At 38.9% G+C, this 19,061-nt stretch overlaps 1 protein-coding gene across 1 annotated transcript in view; it reads left to right on the forward strand.

Annotated features, from left to right (window-relative positions):
- The window catches only part of GOLGB1 (golgin B1), a 49,045-nt gene extending 31,271 nt beyond the window's left edge, over positions 1-17,774 (forward strand). The window contains exons 9-16 of the mRNA XM_075208449.1: positions 1,406-6,558; positions 6,655-8,440; positions 10,270-10,410; positions 10,887-11,018; positions 11,453-11,547; positions 14,172-14,297; positions 15,306-15,399; positions 16,267-17,774. Coding sequence (XP_075064550.1) covers positions 1,406-6,558; positions 6,655-8,440; positions 10,270-10,410; positions 10,887-11,018; positions 11,453-11,547; positions 14,172-14,297; positions 15,306-15,399; positions 16,267-16,398 — 7,659 coding nt within the window. The 3' untranslated portion in view covers positions 16,399-17,774. The remainder of the gene's footprint in view (positions 1-1,405; positions 6,559-6,654; positions 8,441-10,269; positions 10,411-10,886; positions 11,019-11,452; positions 11,548-14,171; positions 14,298-15,305; positions 15,400-16,266) is intronic.
- Positions 17,775-19,061: the final 1,287 nt, after the last annotated feature.

A 19,061-nucleotide genomic window follows, 5' to 3' on the forward strand; every position in this document is an offset into this window, starting at 1 on the left:
CGGTCCGCTCAGGATTACCGTTATTACTGTAATTTACTCGCTGGATTTCAGCTCGCAGCTCAGGGAGCTGCGCGCTGAAATCCAGCGAAAGATTACCGTATTAACGGTATTAGTTTTTCCGCACCGGATCCCGCGGACAATTGAATACCCCCCTAAAAGAATGATTTCTGCAGACATTTAGCCAAACTGAAAATGAAACTATGTATGTGACTTTCAAAATAAATGCCTCTCATTTCAGTTATTAGTAGGTAAAAGTTGTAGAACACCCCCATTTTTCCAGTTTTTATTGAACTTTAAGCAAGTCCAGGCCAGTGAATAACTTGAAATGTTATGAAAGGAAGCGGGTGGAGTACGGCATATTGATGCCAAGCACCCGGACATGAGGCTCCATCCTGACCATCAGCAATGACGACTCCTCTTCAAAGCGACTTCACCCAATCACGACCAAGTAAGAAGCCGCCTCCACTTGATGACATCACTCACCATGGCGACGGTATTATCGCTGTTGTTAAGGGGGTAATGTAAGTATGCACCCATGTACAATGTAGTTTACAAAGGCTCCTACATTGTACATCGCCACATACTTACATTACCCCCTTAACAGCAGCAATAATACAGTCGCGTTTCTCAGTGACATCATTAAGTGCCGCCGGCTTCTTCCTACATCGTGATTGGCTGAAGTCGCATTTGACAACAGTCGTCATTGTAAGTACGTATGAAAGGAGATGTTCATTGTGAAGATGCCAGGGACAAATGCATGCAATGTTTTGTTTTTTGTTTTGCATGCATGCTTAAATAGCCTGTGTGTGATTTATGAAAAAATGCATTAATAGTGTTTTAGTGACACCATAAAGACGTTTGCTTAATAATCAGCATGTTTTCATAAATTGCTGCATACTGAGGAACTATCACTATAAATCTCTCAAAACTGTGCACTTTTAATTTTTTACAAGTCATTAGAAAAAATAATCACTGTACAAGACTAGCTAAGCATATCAGTATACAGTCATACGAAAAGTAATCATTTTCAAATAATTTCTTCTAAAATTCTTCTCAGATGTATTTAAAGGATATTCACAAATCAATACAGATTTTTGCATTTATATTTGAAAATACACAGTGGAACAGCAAATGGAACCCACATATTTATAGTATGTTAAGAGTATTACCCACTGAGAAAACGTAAATGCAGGAATATTGTTTGCGCAGCTTTAGAATTCAAGATATTATTCCTAGTATGATTCTTAATTAAAACAGAATTGTTCCGTTCGTACAAGAATTAATGTTTTAATCTGCTTCTGAAAACCTTTGTTGTAGATGTTTTTGATTAAGTGTAGGAACATATAATGCAATTGCCAAACATTTGTCTTTCAGTCACAATAGTTACCAACCTACTCTCTTTTAGACGCTGCACTCTACTCTGAATGTAGAAACACATTCAGTATCTCAGGAAATTCTTGTTGATATTTCTGTGGAAGAGGTGAAGGAGAAGCAACTGTCTCTTCTCATGATGGACTTAATGGATACTCAAGAAGAAGTAAAGAAGCTAAAAGGAGAACTAACACTGGAAGGAGCTCTAAACAAATATATGCCATTTGAGCAAACTATAGAAGAGACTATTCACAACATCCAAGATCATGACACTTCTGATATGAAATGTCAGGCTGCATTATTGACATTGGACAAGGAGAGTGTGAATGGAGATGGAGATTCTGAAGTTCTATTAATGAAAAAATTAGTGACCGACCTTCAATATCGGCTAGAGGGTGTGACCTCTGAGAAGGAGGCTATAGCTTTTAAACTTCAGAGTCTGCTAAAAGAACATCCACCTGCAGAAAAGCTGCCTCTGACTGAGAATGCAGAGATAGAAAAGCAACAGTTGACCAACTATGAAAGTCAGAATATATTAGTAGAACAAGTAAATAGTTTAGAGAATGAGTCAAAGTGTAAAGACTCAAAAATCACTGCTCTGCAGAAAGACTTAGATCATCAGAATTTGCTATTGTCTGACCAAAATGCAATTTCAAAACAACAGGAAGATCAGTTAAAAGATAAAGAAAGGCACATTGAGAGCTTAAAAGAAATGCTCAACCTAAGTCAAAACAAAGAGGAGAGACTCTCTGAGGTACTTGCCAGTAATGAGCTTGAAACAGCCTCCCTTCAAGCATTGCTCTCTCAGAAGGCTGCAGAGATACAGAGCCTACAACAATCTTTAACAGAGAAGGATCAGCAGGTTGCAGAGATTAGCCACAGCCTATCTGATAAGGTGGTCCTCCTAAATGAAGAAAAATACTCAATGGGAAAAGAGATAAAGGCACTAAAAGAACAGTTGAGCTCAGCCATCCAAGATCAAAGTGGGAAGTTGAAAGAATCATTGGATGTATTGCAGATAGAAAATGTAGAGATACGGCTACAATTAGAAAATATTACTAAAGAGAAATCTCAAGTTCAAGAGATGTTGGAGTCTGTTCAAAGGGAACTTGTTGAGCTGAATAGTCAGTTGGAATTGGTAACATCCAATTACATGCAAAGCCAAGAAATTATTAAGTCTGTTCGGGAAGAGCGAGAAGTTTTGCAAATCCAACTACAAGATCAGACACTTGAGCTCCTGGGGAAACAGAAGGAACACAATGAGTTGCAGATCCAGGTAGAAGCCCAGAAGCATGACTTTGAACAGCAGTTGCAACTTTTAGCAGAGAAAGAACAGAATAGCTTGAATGCCATTGAATGTCTGCAAGCAGAGAAGAATGCATTAGAGCATCAGCTGCATTCTTGCAAAAGTAGACCACAACAAGATGAGAGCAAGTCAGAATTAAATGAGAAAGATGACCTACAGACTCAGCTACAGTATTACATGAAAGAGACCAAACAGCTAAAGAAAAAATTACAGGCTGCATTAGTCAGCAGAAAGGAACTGGCCAAGAAAGTGTCAGTACTGGAGCAACATGTTGTAAAACATACAGATAAACAAGATAGGGATTACTGGGTTGGGAGTGATGATCTTGAAGATAAATCTGTTGTCCAGGAGGTATCTGAGCAAAACAAAGAAGAGATTCTACAAGAACAAGTGGATGAAAAGGCATCTGCATTGGAAAATGTCAGGAGTGAACTAGCTGAAAAAAGTGCAGCTAATGAACGGCTTCAAACTTTGATTGAAGAATTAACAGTAGAGCTAAGTGAAAAGTCAAGACATATTGAGTCTTTAAACAAAGAGCAGATGGAAAGATTGACAGCAGAATCTCAAGGGTCAGATGCTATGGTCATGACTAGTCACTTAAATGCTGAGGATGAAACTGATGCAAAACTTCAACTTGAGAACAGAATAAATAGTCTTGAGCATGATAAAGAAAATCTTCAAAAGAAAGTTCAAGAAGCATTGAACTCTCGCAAAGACACTATTAAAAAAGCCCAAGAGAAAGATCGTCACCATCGGGAACAGCTAAAGCAGCAGAAAGAAGAGTTTAATCTCTTGCAGGAAAGGTATAAACATTTACAGGAGAATCAGATTTCAAATCAGGGTCATGAGAGATTTCTTGAAGAAAGAGGGACACAAACTGGGAGGCTCTATCCATTGGGAAAACCACAAGATACTATGTCTAATATATCCGACGGACTGAATTTGATGGTTACTTCAGATGATAATACTGATGAATCAAATTGGGGAAAAGACTGGGTAGAATTTTCACCTGCAGATGTGGAAGACTCTCTTGTTGACAAGTCTTCTCCTGTAGATATGACTCCGAAGAGCTACCAAACACAGTTGGATCTGCTTCAAACCCAGAGAAATGAACTGGAGTTGAAAGTCTTGCACTGGGAAAAGGCATTTAATGAACGTTTGGAAGAGATTTCACATCTACATGATACTCTTGACGATTTGACTAGACAACTAAAACATGAGAGAGAGAAATGTCAGGATTTAGAAGCACAAGCTTCTACTCTGAAGGCAGAGCTGGAAGGCAGCAAAACAGAAATATCTACTCTCCATGAATTTACCATAGGAAATATAAAAGAAGAATTAACTATTAAGAGAGAGGAAGTTGTACATCTTCACCAGGAGTTGGAAGAACAAAATTTAGCTCTTAAGAACGCTAATCTATTGTTGTCAGAGAAAGACGATGTGATCTTGTCTCTTAAAACTCAAGTGGAGTCTCAAGCTAAAGAATATGAGGAACACCATAGAAAGCTTGAAATACAGGTTCTTGAAGTACAGCAGAAGCATGATCAAGATGTGGAGGAAGCAAAGGGCAAGCAGTCTCTTCAGAGAAAGCTTCAAGCTGCACTGATCTCCCGAAAAGAAGCACTCAAAGAAAGCAAAGCATTGAAATTGGAGTTGGGCACACTGAAGAATCATAAGGAAGACTTGTCCAACAGATTACAAATAGCAGAAGGTTCAGTTACCCAACTGAGTATTGAAAAAGACAACTTGCAAAAGTCATTTACTGCCCAGAAAGAAGAACGAGACAAATTAATTATGGAAATTGACAAATGCTTACTGGAAAATCAGAATTTTGAAGCTTCATGTGAAAGCTTGAAGCTAGCTTTGGCAGGCATTACACAAGAAAAAGATGACTTAAGAAAAGAGTTGGAATATTTGGGAAAATCACAAAATTCACAAACATCTGAGTGGAAGGAAAGGCTCTCTGAGCTACAGAAAGAGTATGAGACACTACTGCAGTCCTATGAGAATGTTAGTAATGAAACAGACAGGATGAAGCGTGCAGTAGAAACAGTGAGACAGGAGAAGCAGGAGGTCTTTAGTAAGATGAAAAGTGTGGAGGCTGAAAAGAAAGAAGTAGAGAAGCAACTGGAAGAGTCCGAACAGGAGATTGAAAGTATCAAGGAAAAGATGAGGAAATTTGCCAAATCAAAGCAACAAAAAATACTTGAGCTAGAAGAAGAAAATGACAGATTGAGGGGAGAATCACAGCCAACAATCAGGGAACAAATGTATGACACAGCTCAGGGAGAAAATACCAGGCTGAAAGAGGAGTTAGAGAAGGTCCACTCAGAAAATAATAACCTGCTATTGCAACTGGAAGGGGTCAAGTCTGAAAAGGATGCTATAGCTCATGAAATTGAAACCTTAAAGCTCAAATTACACAATGTTGAGTTGGATTTACAAAATACTCTGGAAGAGCATATGTCAGAAGTAAAAAAGAAAGTGGTCAGTAAACATGAAGCTGTTGATGTAGCTTGTCCACCACCCAAAGAAAGTGAAGTGGTAACTGGAGAAAGTCAGACTTCTTTAGAGCTGGTTGCAGAGCATGAAGGAAACCAACAAAGGGAAAACCTAGAGAAAATTTCACAGCTTGAAGAACTTATCATGAAACTAGAAAACAATACCAAGACAATGGAACATGAAATTGAGACCATGAGTGAAGAGATCAATGTCTTGAAGGAGAATAAGCAACGGTTGGAGACTCAACTAATAAGTACTCAAGATGAGGGTAACAAATTGGAGAAAGAAATTGCAAATTGGGAAAAAAAATATCAAATAGTTGTAAATGACCTGGCTAAACAAAACCGGCTGAAGCAAGCCATAGAGCTTGATAAGGATGAGTTGGAGGAGCGGCTGATGAATCAGATGGCAGAGCTTAATGGAAGCATTGGAAACTTTCAGCAAGATGCCATTGACTTGCAGATCAAAAATGATAATTTGCAGAGAGAGTTAGAGGTCCTTCATCTCCAGTTGGAGGAGGAAAGGCGACAGCTGGAAAGACAGAAAGCTGAAGTACTGTCGGAGGTACAGAAAGAATATCTAGAAAAGTTAAAATCTGTGCATCAGGGTGAAAAGGGTAGGAAAACCCAATCAAAGGAGCTTCAAGAGTTGCTCAAAGAAAAGCAGCAAGAGGTCCGCCACCTACAGAAAGATTGTATACAGTATCAAGAGACCATCAGTGGGTTGGAAAGAGCTATTAAAGCTCTAGAATTTGTGCACAATGAGTGTGCGAAAGAAAAAGTGGCCTCTGACGATCGGGTAGCTAAAGCTATGGTAAACACACAGAAGGCTCAGGCTGATCTAACAGCTCTTCATGTGCTGCTTGATGACACCCAGAGTGAGGCTGCCAGGGTCTTGGCTGAAAACATGAAACTGAAGGATGAAATGCGGGCAATAACTGAAAATGCTAAACTAATGGTGAAAAAGAAAGATGAGGAAATGGATAACAGACTTGAACAGGAGAGAGACAAACATCTGAAGCAAATGGTTAATTTACAGGAGAAGATACATTTGCTTCAGCAAGAAAAAGAACAACTTGAGGGTTCTATTGTCAACCTACACAATTCTTTGGATGAAAAGAACCTGGAACTGAAGGATTTACAAGGTAACTTAAACCAAAATATAGCTAAGCTGGCAGCTTTTACGCATAGCATGTGCTCTTTGCAAAATGACAGAGACCGTGTTATAGAAGAGTCCAAGAAATGGAGTGAGAAATTCACTGAGACGATGCACAAGAAGGATATTGAGATCAGTGACAAGGAGAAGGCATGTGTGGATATTAGAAATGAGCTGCTACATATCACATTACAAATGGAAGAACTAAAGGTTCAAGTAACCAGGTAAGATTATTATTTTTTTTCTTTTGCACAGTGATCCCAGTAAACATATACTTCTCAGTCCCCATTTTATTTGTTTCTAATTTCCTTTATTCACAGACTTCAGTTGGAGAATAATGAACTTATTGCAACTGGGCAGGCTGAATCAGAAGTCCATCTTAAAATGCGAGATTCCCTGTTGGAAGAGAAGGCAATCCTTTCTTCCTGTCTGGAGGAAGAACAGAAGAAGCATAGTACCTGTCAGGAAGAGCTGAAACTGCGCAGTGAGGAAGCAAGAGATAGGCTGAGCCTACTGGAAACCACTGATGGAGAACTGAAACGGTTCCAGTCTGAAAAGGAGAATCTGCTGGGAGCAATAAAAAACTTAGAGGCAGAGGTCCAAGATTGGAAGTTGCTAAATGAGCAGATCCAAAGGGACTTGCAGGCTTCCAAATCTCTAATAGACCAGTTGCACATAGAGTTAGAGCAAAAAGAGCAAGATGTGGTGAGGTTGTTAAGCGCTCGTGATGAAGCAGTGAGTACAGCTGTTGGGGAACTGCATGATCTACATGCTATTGAATTCAAGGCACTAAAAGAGAGACTTGAAGAGGCTGAGCAAGACGGAAGGACAATGCAAGAGAAGATAGACAAATTAACAACTCGATTAAAGGTCACGCAAGAGGAGGCTAATCAAAGTAAAGCTCAGCTAGTGGCATTCACCAAGTCCATGTGCTCACTGCAGGAGGAGAGAGAATGTGTGTTGAGTGACTACCAACAGTTGGAGCAGCGACATCTCGATGCAATTCTTGCCAAGGATGGGCTAATACAAGAAGCAGCAGCTGAGAGTAACAAGCTACGCGAGGAATTAAGATTCCTTCATAGCCGCACTGATGACTTAAATGCACAGAATGCAAAATTGAATGCTCAGCTTATTCGGTACCGGGAAGACTTGAAAGAGCTAATCTCATTGAAGGATTCACAACTGAAACAGCTCCTAGGGGAAAAGTTACAGGAGATTGAAAAGCTAAGACAAGAGCAAATTAACCAAGATGAGCTGTTGAATCGTGAAATAGGCCAAAGAGAGATATTGCAGCAGGAGCTAGATGAAACAAAGAAGGCAAAACAGGGATTACAGGTGGAGGTTGACAGCCTGAATCTCTGTGTATCTCAACTACAAACTGAGAATGAGGCTCGAGCAAGCCAGCTTGCACAGGAGGAACAAGCAATGAAAATGCAGAAAGATGAACTACAACAGATACAGAAGGAATTGTCACATGTTAAAGAAGAAACCTCTCGCATTCAAGCAGAGGCTAAACAGCAAGTACAGTGTGCAGAAGATGAAATGAACAAGAAGATGAAGAGCATACAACATGATACTGGCATATTGCGCAATGAGGCTGAGACTGCAGAAGAAAGGGTAGCGGAACTGGCAAGGGATCTAATGGAAGCAGAACAGCGGCTGCTAAATGCAAGCGAAGAAATCTCCTCTCTTAAGGCACAGCTTCATGCATTTGAAGGGTCCATGAGATCTTTGCAGGACAGTCATGATTTAGCTGAGGAAGAAATACAGAGATTACAAGAGCAGCTCAAGGAAGGATCTGCCCTGAATATAGAGCTTAACACAGTAAAAACAGAAAGGGATAGCCTCAAAGTCATGCTGTCCGAGAGCAAGGAGCAGCAGTACAAGATAGAAATGCAGCTAAAAGAGCTTACTTTGAGTTTACAAGTGCGGGAAGAGGAGGTTAACAGAATGACCTCCGATCTTCAAGTATCACAGGAACAACTTCAGAATATGTCCATAGCCATGGGTGGTCTGCAGGAGGAACATCGTAGACTGCAAGACGAGTTTAAGGCACCACGCAGGGAAGTGGAAAGAACTTTGCAGAGCTCTTACCAAAGAGATAAGGTATAACAGATAGTAGTCACAACTTTAAAATACTGAAATTGACAAATAAGAAAAAGTGTCCATTATATTACATACCAGTACTTCAGCAACAAAAAGTAACTGACAGATTTGTCATGTAGCTCTTCACTTTAGTGCCCATTTGTTTTTAAGCTTAATATTAATTCTTCTTCAGCCACCTTACTCCACAAACTCCTTATGCCAGACTGGCTAAGCTTTACACCTGTCATCAGAGGCAGGAAGGGGTTTTTGTTTCCCTGATATTTCTGCCTATGTCAGATCAGTGGACAGCCAAGTGGTTCTCCAACAGCCACTCTATACAGTGCACACATCCAAGACCACCTAGTGCCAACACTCTGTGTCTGTTGTCTCTGGTGCCGTGGATAGTCAGTCCTCAATTATATCTGTGCTAAACTATTGCTCCACAGAGGGCACGATTGGCACTAGCCCAGGGTGTGTGTATCCTGTGTTATTTACCTGAGACGTTCTTAGCCTTTCTCTGTATTTCTTGATGCACAAAAGTGTAATAGTGGCCATTTTAAAAACTGCCAAATTACAGTAATTGCTTCAGGCTCTGGCTGTTGCTCCATTAGTGGTTGCACATTATTTAATAGAAAATTCAGCGGTGAAGGGGTTAAGTTATCAAGTGCTGTCTAAACTTTCACCAGTTGCCACTTGTCAGTCCCCCGTCACATGTGGCTGCCACCAACTGCCACTTGTCAGTCCGTGGCTGCCACTTGGCAGTCCGTGGCTGCCACTTGGCAGTCCCCGTCACATGGGGCTGCCACTTGGCAGTCCCCGTCACATGGGGCTGCCACTTGGCAGTCCCCGTCACATGGGGCTGCCACTTGGCAGTCCCCGTCACATGGGGCTGCCACTTGGCAGTCCCCGTCACATGGGGCTGCCACAATCTGCCACTTTGCAGTGTCTTATACATGTGAGACCTGCCATGTGCTTTCCTCATATTTTCAGAAAAATATAGCTCTGTGTTGTAGTAGAGATTTATAACCTCTCCTCTGCATCACATGAGGCATTTTACTTCACAAACACTTTGCCTGTTTTAATAGTGGAGAAACAAATGTAAAATAAATGTCACCCATGTGTTTAAATGAAGACTGTGTTTACACACATACAGTCTCTCTGTCCTGTCGTGAGGTACAGACGAAACTGATTTCCTCTGTATTTACATAAGAAATGAGTCTCATCGCAACTTATCCTACTATGGGAAATATATAACCACCTTACTTATAATGTTGCCTGTACACAGTTGGTCCAATATCTATGATGCAGCATCTGGATTGACACTGCCCAGATTAGAAGAGACTGCATGCAGTAGAGGTAGAAGAAACTATTTTCTCAGAAAGGGCTCATCCAATTGACCTGAAATTTTGTATACTGACATTATTTGACAAAAAAATTAGAATAGTGAAGTCAGTTAAATTCCATCATCCCCCTTCTCCCCGTGGGAAGGGTAGTAAAGGCTAAATTTACGAGTTGAGGGCTCAAACTCATTTTCGTGAGGTAATTTTACCTCATGAACACACATTAAAAAGGGCGCTTGCGTTGGGAAGTAACTCTCTTCCCCTGAGGAGGCTTGGGCTAGACCCAAATGCATGACACGAACCTTTTTAAGACCTTAAGTAGCTTGATTTGACTAGAATGCATGAGCATCATGCACGGGTTAACTTGTATTTATATAGATATATATATATAGATATATATATATATATATATATATATATATATATATATATATATATATATATATATATATATATATTATGCATGGTGAGTGGATTACAACACTTCAACACGTGAGTTCTCTCTTTCAGATCCCTGATGACGGTTCCAGCAGTTTGTATGAAGAGCTTCAGAGCGCGCAGACAGAAGTGCACAACCTACGAACTCAGCTGAGTGATGCTCTTACACAAGTGCACCATAAAGAACACAGGATCCAACAACTCAATGTCAAGGTCAGTGGCGAACTTTCTGCAATTTCGGCAACGGTCTGTACCAAATAACTAGGGTATATATGAAAGCAAATGCTTTTCTTTGCATAAATTGGAACACAGCAGAGTAGTTTGCAGAAGTTAAAGTGATGATAGAGCAACTGATAAATAATATAGTTAATATGATGTAATGTTCCTTTAGTTAGAGTAATCCCTTTTATTTGGAATGGTAGACAATCATGTATGGTATTGGACTTTGGAGAAATTGAGGCTCAAAGTATATTAATATTGCTAAGAAAGATTTGAACTGTATGTACACTTATAAAGAGAGTGCCACAGAGATAATAGATGTACCTCTAAGGACATGAAAGACCACGATATTCTGATGTGTGAAGTGGATATTAAGAAATTCAAATTTATATATCACACTTACTATTGTATATTAGTATGTCATTGTTCCCCCAACCTTTATTTTAATAGTTCTCATTGTATTTCTGCAGCTTTCCCAGCTATTTGAGGAGAAGAATGCTCTATCTCTGCAGCTGCGTGGTAACAATCAGAACCTGAGAGACGCTATCAGCCGCTGTTCCTCTTTTGAGCAGCAGCTACTGGAAATACAACAAAAGAATTTGGTAAGAAAAGTCAGATGTGTAGAGAGGCTAACCATACTGTAATGGAAGCACCACATGCAGTGGGAATGACCGGGAAGAATACACTGGGAGCAGGAAGGAAGGAGAAATAGTGAAAGTAAATATTGGAGAAAAGGGGCAGTGATGTCTGTCTTTTAAAATATATAGCTATGTCTGACTGTATTTTGTCCATCTGTATTCCTCTGTGGGAACTGCTGGGCCTTGTTAATTTATTTGGCACTACGCAGTGTAACTTCCAATCTCATTCTTTGCATACTGAACAAAGGGAAAGAAAGCTGAATTATGGATGGAGGCACACATGTGTGTGTGTGTAGTGAGGTGATATAGAGAAGCAACATAGATTGAAATGAATGATGTATCGCCTGTATTGATCTATATTAGAGAGAGATACTATTTTTTTCTAAACATTTCTGTAGGAGGTGTTGCCAATTAATTCTGCACCTGGAGCGCCACAGGAAAAGAAGGAACCCCAAACAAACGCAGATCAGCAAATGATGGAACTGCAACAAAGGTGGGTTATTTATATAATTTTATTATCGGTGCATAGAAAACATGTATAATATATATTCACTACATAACTTTCTTTGCAATCGTTGACAAACCTGTAGGCAAGTAAGTCTTGTTTCTAAAAGCTACATTTTCACATACATTTTCCAAAGGTAACACATTCCCTAGACGTTAGCGCCAGAGATGCTACATTCCACCATTTTTCTCAGTCAGCAAATTAATTCTCACAACCAACATAAAATGGAGGCAGACAGGGAGGTGGGAGTGGGATGGCCAATCACAGGCCTCAATCTCTTGATTATGGCGTGTCATTAGTCCTTCTGTACACCCCCCACTCTGCCCACCCAGTTTTTGGCCAGGGCTATGGGTAAAAATGGCGGCATGGAGGGCCACTTTAAATTTGAATAGTTTAAAACTGGAAAACACAATTGGGGTTTGACAGAAAAATACACTTCCTGACCACTTGTTTTAAGTGTTCACTTTGTAATAATGAAATATGGGTACAAGGAATGAATGACAGCTGACACCTAGGGGGCTGATGCAGAGTGGGACATACCTCAGTTCGTTTAGCGTATCTTCCATGAATCCACACTGCTGAAAGACATTAGTGCCTCTGCAGATTTGTGTAAACATGTTATTGCAAGTCAGTAAAAATACGTATGTATACGTCTGAGAGAGACGTATTATTTGTTGGTGGTGAGGGGCAGGTATAAATAGTGGATGATGGTCCCTGGCACTAGTTAGCTGCTTGTAATTGGGTGGGTGTGGTTGCATTGAGCAAGCTGATTGCTGCTTTCTTTATCGCTTGGTCATATACTATGCTTTTGTGTGCATGTGTAAGCAAAAAGCATTTTTTATGTTCGTTTTTTATTTACACGAGGGATGTTTCTGCTCTATCAGAGAGGTTTTTTTAACTTTTATTGATGCCTAATAGCGACTGCGTCAGTTGCACATAAAACAAATGTGTGAAAACATGGGTTCCAGTATGATGTAAGTGTCTGTGATGTGTGCCTGGAGTGAACAGGGAGCACTTGCTACTGGTGCTGTGCTGCCTCAATCTTTGGATGTGTACAGCTCAGCATATGGGCTTAAATACACAGTTTTTATGTCCAGCTTTTTTAAAAGTACATTATGCCCATTTAACGGCTAACTCTGCATTAGACCCAAAGTGAACTATGAAAAGACATAAGCTTACTTAACTTCAGTTATGGTGGTTAGCATACATTTAAATACTGGATCTGTGCAGGTAATGGCAAAATCCAACCCAAGAAGATACAATGTGCCTCTAAACATTGTACCTCCGCACATCTCTGGGTAATAAGGTAGCCTGATATTGTGGATGTTCCTGTTTACCTCTGTGGAGTGCAAGGAGAAATCTACAATGTTACATTGTCGCAGATTGCCCCCGTAACTTTTCCGGAGGCTCTCCGTGGATAACTGCTTCCTAATTGTCCAAGACATTTTTCATGTCAAAGAGGACCAGGGCATTTTTTTTTGTATTTATTTTTTTTTAAAAAACCATTGGAGAAATTCCAAATAAATCCAAGCCAAGCACCTACTTACATAGTAAGATCCTGATGACATAATAAAAAATAGACAGTAGATGGCAGCATTACTGTACTTAAGCACAGATTTTATGCTTATTATATATAATGGCAGATGGCAGCAGCACTACGTATAAGTTTTTTTACACTGTCAGAGACGACTATCGTCATCTCAAGGTCAGTACCCATCAAGATACATACTTTAGGGCAGCACAGTTGCTTAGCGTTGATTAGCGTTGCTACCTCTCAGTGCTGGAGTAATTGGTTTGATTCCCATCATGGCAATATCTGTGTGGAGTTTGTGTGGATTTCCTGTTTCCTTTCACACAGTCCAAAAACATACTAATGAGTTAATAGGCTTCTGACAAAAATGGTTCCAAGTGTGTTTGTTATGGAATTTAGACTGTAAGGTCCAATGGGACAGGGACTGATGTGAACGCTTCCATAGAATAGCAGCCGAGTGCGCCGAAGATGACTGCCTCACCCTCTGCAACAATGTAAAGTGTTTTGAGTGCTATTGTGAGAAAGGCGCTATATAAATACATTTTTATTATTATTCTTTTCCCACCATACTAAGCACAAATATAAACCTATTATAATAGCATATAGTTTCTCTCTCTTGCGTTTTGTTTGCATGTTGTCAGTTTTAAAATTAGGATAAAGAATTGTATATTTTGTTGACCAAAGTAACATAAAACACAATTTACTTGTATTGGAGTACATTTAGTGGCTGCTAAGATGCAGGAGCCAGACAAATATATAGCACCAATATATACAGAATTGATGCAAACAACATGGTTTACTAGCCAGATAGACACTCTTTGGAGAGAGTTTAAGTAAGTAATTTTTCCATCCAGGTAAGCCCAAAAAGAAGAACAGTTTGTAAAGAAAAGGGGTAAGAGGTGTATCTGGCTCAAAATAAAGAATACAGCTATTATACACTGATGTATGTTTTAACACATTTTCCATTTGGTTTCTGAAGGACATTATAATTAGAAGAGTGATTTATACAAAGTAGTTAGAATGATCCTTGTTTCTTGCTCTTTTGGAAACTGCTTGAAAAATGAATCTGTCTTAACCATAGGTGTCTGGAGTTAAAGCAACAGAATACCGAGCAAGAACAAGTAAGGGCAGTTCTAGAACAACAACTGAGAGAGGAGCGGCAGAAAGCAGACTACAGGATACAGGAAATGGAGGAAAACATGAAGAGGTGAGAGCACAAAAACATTAAAGTCCCCTGGAAAGTGAGAGGAGTTCAAAACAGAATGCAACTTGAAGCCCCTGGACTTAAGTGAGAGGAAGCCATATGCTTTCTAAGCTCGCATGTATGCAGTAACTTATATAGGGCTACCTGAAATGATCACACTGAGGAAACTTGAGCACACTCGTTAGTTTCAAAAAGGACATTCTAATAATTATGCACAGCATGCTGGAATTTTGTTGGCTCTGGCTCGAGATTTTAAAGGACTTAGTTGAGCTCTTTTTTATTTATAGTAACCTGCTTCTAAAGTAATCCTGTAGTAATATGGATCTTCAGTGCACTGCTTGGTAAAATTTAGGGGGAAGTTTGACGGAGAAGGGCTGGCAAATGAGAGAGCACAATAGGATCAAACAGGCATAAATTGCACAATCTGTTCTCCAGGTAAAGAACTGAAATTTTAAGTCCTCCATATAATTGATGCAACTGTCCACCCTATGCCTGCAGAAAGTATTTACATTAAAGCTAAATATTAGATGGTAAAATCCCAGAAAACACTGAATGATAAAACATCAGTTTATCCATTAGTTTCATTTTCTCAGTAACATATAAAGAAAGTTGTGCAGTATTGCATTGGAATACTATTTTCAATACTCCTTTTAGCAGTCCATGATTTTTTGCATCTGGCAATGGGCATTAGAAAGCCTGCTCTGCATGAACATTGCATGTATAAAAGTAAGCTTGTTGAAGTTCAGGCCTCTTGCACATATAAATATAGCAATTACAGAGTGTCGATTTGAGAAATTTTAAAAAAGAAAGTAGTTATACTGTAAAAAAAAAACCTGACAGTATACACTGGGACATTCTTAAAAAAGAAAGAAAAAAACAGTTGACTAACGATGGATGCAGAATACACTACTCTGTTGCTTGGAGTGAATGCAGTGCACCTCAGATATGGGTTCCTGTGTACTGACACAGAGCTGATGTTAAGCAGATCATTACGTATATCTTTTCCTTTAGGTCGACATCACATGACTGGTCAGACTCTCAGGACCATGTTGTGCCACATGAGCTGTCATTGCTGATGGAACCACATGACACTACAAGTATAAAGGTGAATAAGAGAAATTCTCATATGTACCTGCCTACCACGGTCCTCTTTCTTTCGCCTTTTTCCTCTGTCATCTGTACTAATTGTCACCTAACAAAATCTGCTCCCGCTTCTAATTATTTATTTTTTTACCTAGTTTTAATACATTTGCTTTTTTATGTTGCACTGTTTTGGGTAAAAAATGTTTTTCATGTTTGTCAGCTTTCTGTTTTTAGTCCCTTCCTTGGTTTATCTATGAAAACTTCAGATTCATATGACAGATGTTAGAATCATTGAGGACATGTATGAAAACTGGTGCAAAGCAAAACCAAAGTGGTTCTACCAATATATATGAATTTCATTCTTGCTTTCCTTCATTTTCTGAACTGCACTAAGAAAACCTTGTTGCTATGGGAAACACCACCTTTTTCCTTTGCACTATGTTTCATTAATACAAATCTTGTTACCACTGTCTACAGTGGACATACCAGCTACTGGGTCAAAGCAACTACCACTTTGGCTATGCTTGATACCTAGTTAGGTAAAGGTGGAGACCCTGGAAGCAAAGTTGTCAGGGAGATGAATCACATAGGGTGGATAGGAGCAGTACAGAGACAGCCCACAAAAGAAATAGATCTAAATGTATTTATTTACACCTAAGCAATGCCCAATGACGTTAATGTCTATATTATATTGAGTGGTTCACTTTAACTCTCTCGGCCTGGATTATTTTTATCTAATTCTTTAGCGCTCCCCAACAGTGTCTTCATGTTTTCTTATCACAGTCCTAGTCACCTGGCTTGCTTATTTGCATCCTTTACCTAATTCAACCTCCTGCTTTCTATATGTTTTCTGCAATGTTTCATATTTCTTGGTCATATTTATTTACAGACTCGGAGCTCATCGCTGCGAAGATTACTACGACTTATCTTTTGCTCTCGTACCAGGACACCGATCCTTACTTCTATTTATGTGTTAATCATCCATGTGCTGCTATTCCTGTGCTTTACGGGACATCTCTGAGAAGCACACACTTTGGGAGCTGAGGAGTGACATTACCACCTGCATGCTGCATTTAACCGGGAAATAGTGTTGAACCCACACCTAGTTCTCATATTATTGCATCCTGGGTTGTGACATCGCTGAAAACATTGTATGATATTGTAACTCTGGCTCAGGGCTCATCAAATGCTGAAGTATGATGTCCGTATGACCACAAGAAGGGACACACAAGTGTGCAGGACGTTTACAGCTCACAAAGATCTCATTATCTCTCAGCAAGACCATAAACCCTGGGATGAATTTAATTTTCTTTTTGTTTTTTTTTAAAACAACAACTTTGGAATCCAGGTGAAGTGTAATCTCCTCCCCCCAGATCACCTTTGTTGCCTTTCACTTAATTCCAAAGTCAGACTTTATATCCCTGTGGAGCTCGGAAATGGTCTTTAATCCCAGGGCATTTTGTGGCCCTTGGTACGCAACTTTTGTGCAGTATGATTTTACTAAATGAGGAGACACAAGTTGTATGTGTGTTTTGTAAATAAAACGTGTAGTTAGACTGTCCCATATATATATATATATATATATATATATATATATATATATATATATATATATATATATATATATATATATATATATATATAATTTCCATCCCAATTAAATTATCTGAAAGGATTTCATATTACTTATTGATGTACACAATCCAACATTTTTCATTCCTTTAAATGTAAATCTTATGAGAAAATATATAGTGATTACTTTATGCAAATTGTTGCACAAGGCTGTTGCATTTTGTCTTGTCAGCAACCGTTTCTGCCTCGGGCACTTACACATGCAGTCTTTGGCATGCGATTTCCATATACACCATAAATATCTGTATGGATGTGTTAGTGGGCACAGAGCGAGGGGTACATTTTGTGCAGTATCTCTAGTAGAAAATGATATTTAGTAAATATACCCCTTAGCCTCTTATTTTCAATAAACTATGGGTTTGAAAAAGTGTGTTTAGTACATTCTACAAAATGACAGCTAGAATCTGATTGGTTGCTATGGGCATGTTTAGTAAGTATACTAAGCCTCAAACTAACAGCAAATAGTAACTTATTGGCTTGTAGCATCTTGCCTGGAAGCTGATTAGTGTTCATAAATCGGACTAATATGGCCTCTAATGAAGCATTTTGAATCCATGAATTGCATAGGCCAGGACAGTTTGTTCCTTTCGGTATCTGATTTCAGTTTCACAGACTGCTAAGCTGGAAGGGTTCTGATGGTATTTCAGGGGATTGGTGGACTCTTACAGACAAGAAACTATTATCCAAATTTCTAAGCTGCTGGAATGTAGGTTTGGAAACTTTCATTGTGAATCTTCTTACTTAATAAAGTGATGTGCACCTTCATCTTCCTGTGCATTTTTTGCAGCAGATCTCTGTTTGCTTTAACCAAAACTGTTAATATCTCAGATTTATCTAATATTTTTATGTATTTATGATCTGGAGCAGTAATCATGCTACCTACAGTATTGCCAATTGTAATTTGTAACATAACATACATGGTGTAAATGTGTAATCTTATCTCTGGGTACAATGCGTGTGTCTTCTATACAGTATTCATGTTTGTTTTTTTTCTTGATGTACTAAATTAACAAGTGTTTTGATTTTTACATACTGTATACATTGTGCATCTAGTTTTTCAATTATCGTTTCTATTGATTTGATATTGAATGAACGCATATTATGGTATGTACATAAACTTTGTGTCAGCTTTCCTCAGTTGTACTAGTAGATCTTCTGTTCCACAGGATTTCTGTATTTCCTATTATTCTTTATATAATATATATATTTATATTATATATATATATATATATATATATATATATATATATATATATATATATATATATATACATATATATATTATATTCACACATACACAGTTTAGAGATAATATAAGGTGTAGAGAGCCTCTAGAAGGGTAAATGTTGTATAGTCCCTTTGTAAAAATGATTATGTATATCTTTCCTATCATTCCTATATTTATAGTCCACGTTTGTATAACTGTAAAGAATGTGTGTGCTCTCATTCCGTTCTCTCCTTCAATTATTTTTGGGACATTGTGGGCCTCATGTAGAGTTGGACGTAAGCTTAACTGATTAGCACAACAGCACTTTTAGCTAAGGATACATCACAGTTTGCACTCCGGCTGAGCCGGATCTTCACTTTACACTTCTCGGCGCTTAGAGATCTGAAACAGGAAAGGTAGTGGGCGGGCCTAGCAATGTAAAGGCGTGTTCATGCTCATTACATGCTATGCTGAGTTGAAAGCAGCTGCAGATAGGTCTCTCGGAGACATATCTTTTACAGGTGTTTTCTCCCGATGCAACAGATGCTGTATTAAAGAAAAAAAAAATATTAAATTTAAATGAATAAAAATAAAAGAAATGTGCACCCCCTCCCAAACAGCTTAACCAACCCTAGTGCTGTGACTGATATACACTTAAGTGCATTATGCACACCGGACCATAAGGCAGTTGCAATTTGCATAATATTCTAAGTCGTCCAGATCTAAAGATCAGTGCCACTTGGAATCCTGTGTACATTACGGGATGCAATTTACACTTCTGATTTCAGTGTAAATTGCGTCTGACTCTACATCAGGCCCTGTGTCTTTTCCCTTATTTTTGGACG

Source organism: Mixophyes fleayi, chromosome 4 (assembly GCF_038048845.1).
Source record: "Mixophyes fleayi isolate aMixFle1 chromosome 4, aMixFle1.hap1, whole genome shotgun sequence".
NCBI classification, from domain to species: Eukaryota; Metazoa; Chordata; class Amphibia; order Anura; family Limnodynastidae; genus Mixophyes; species Mixophyes fleayi.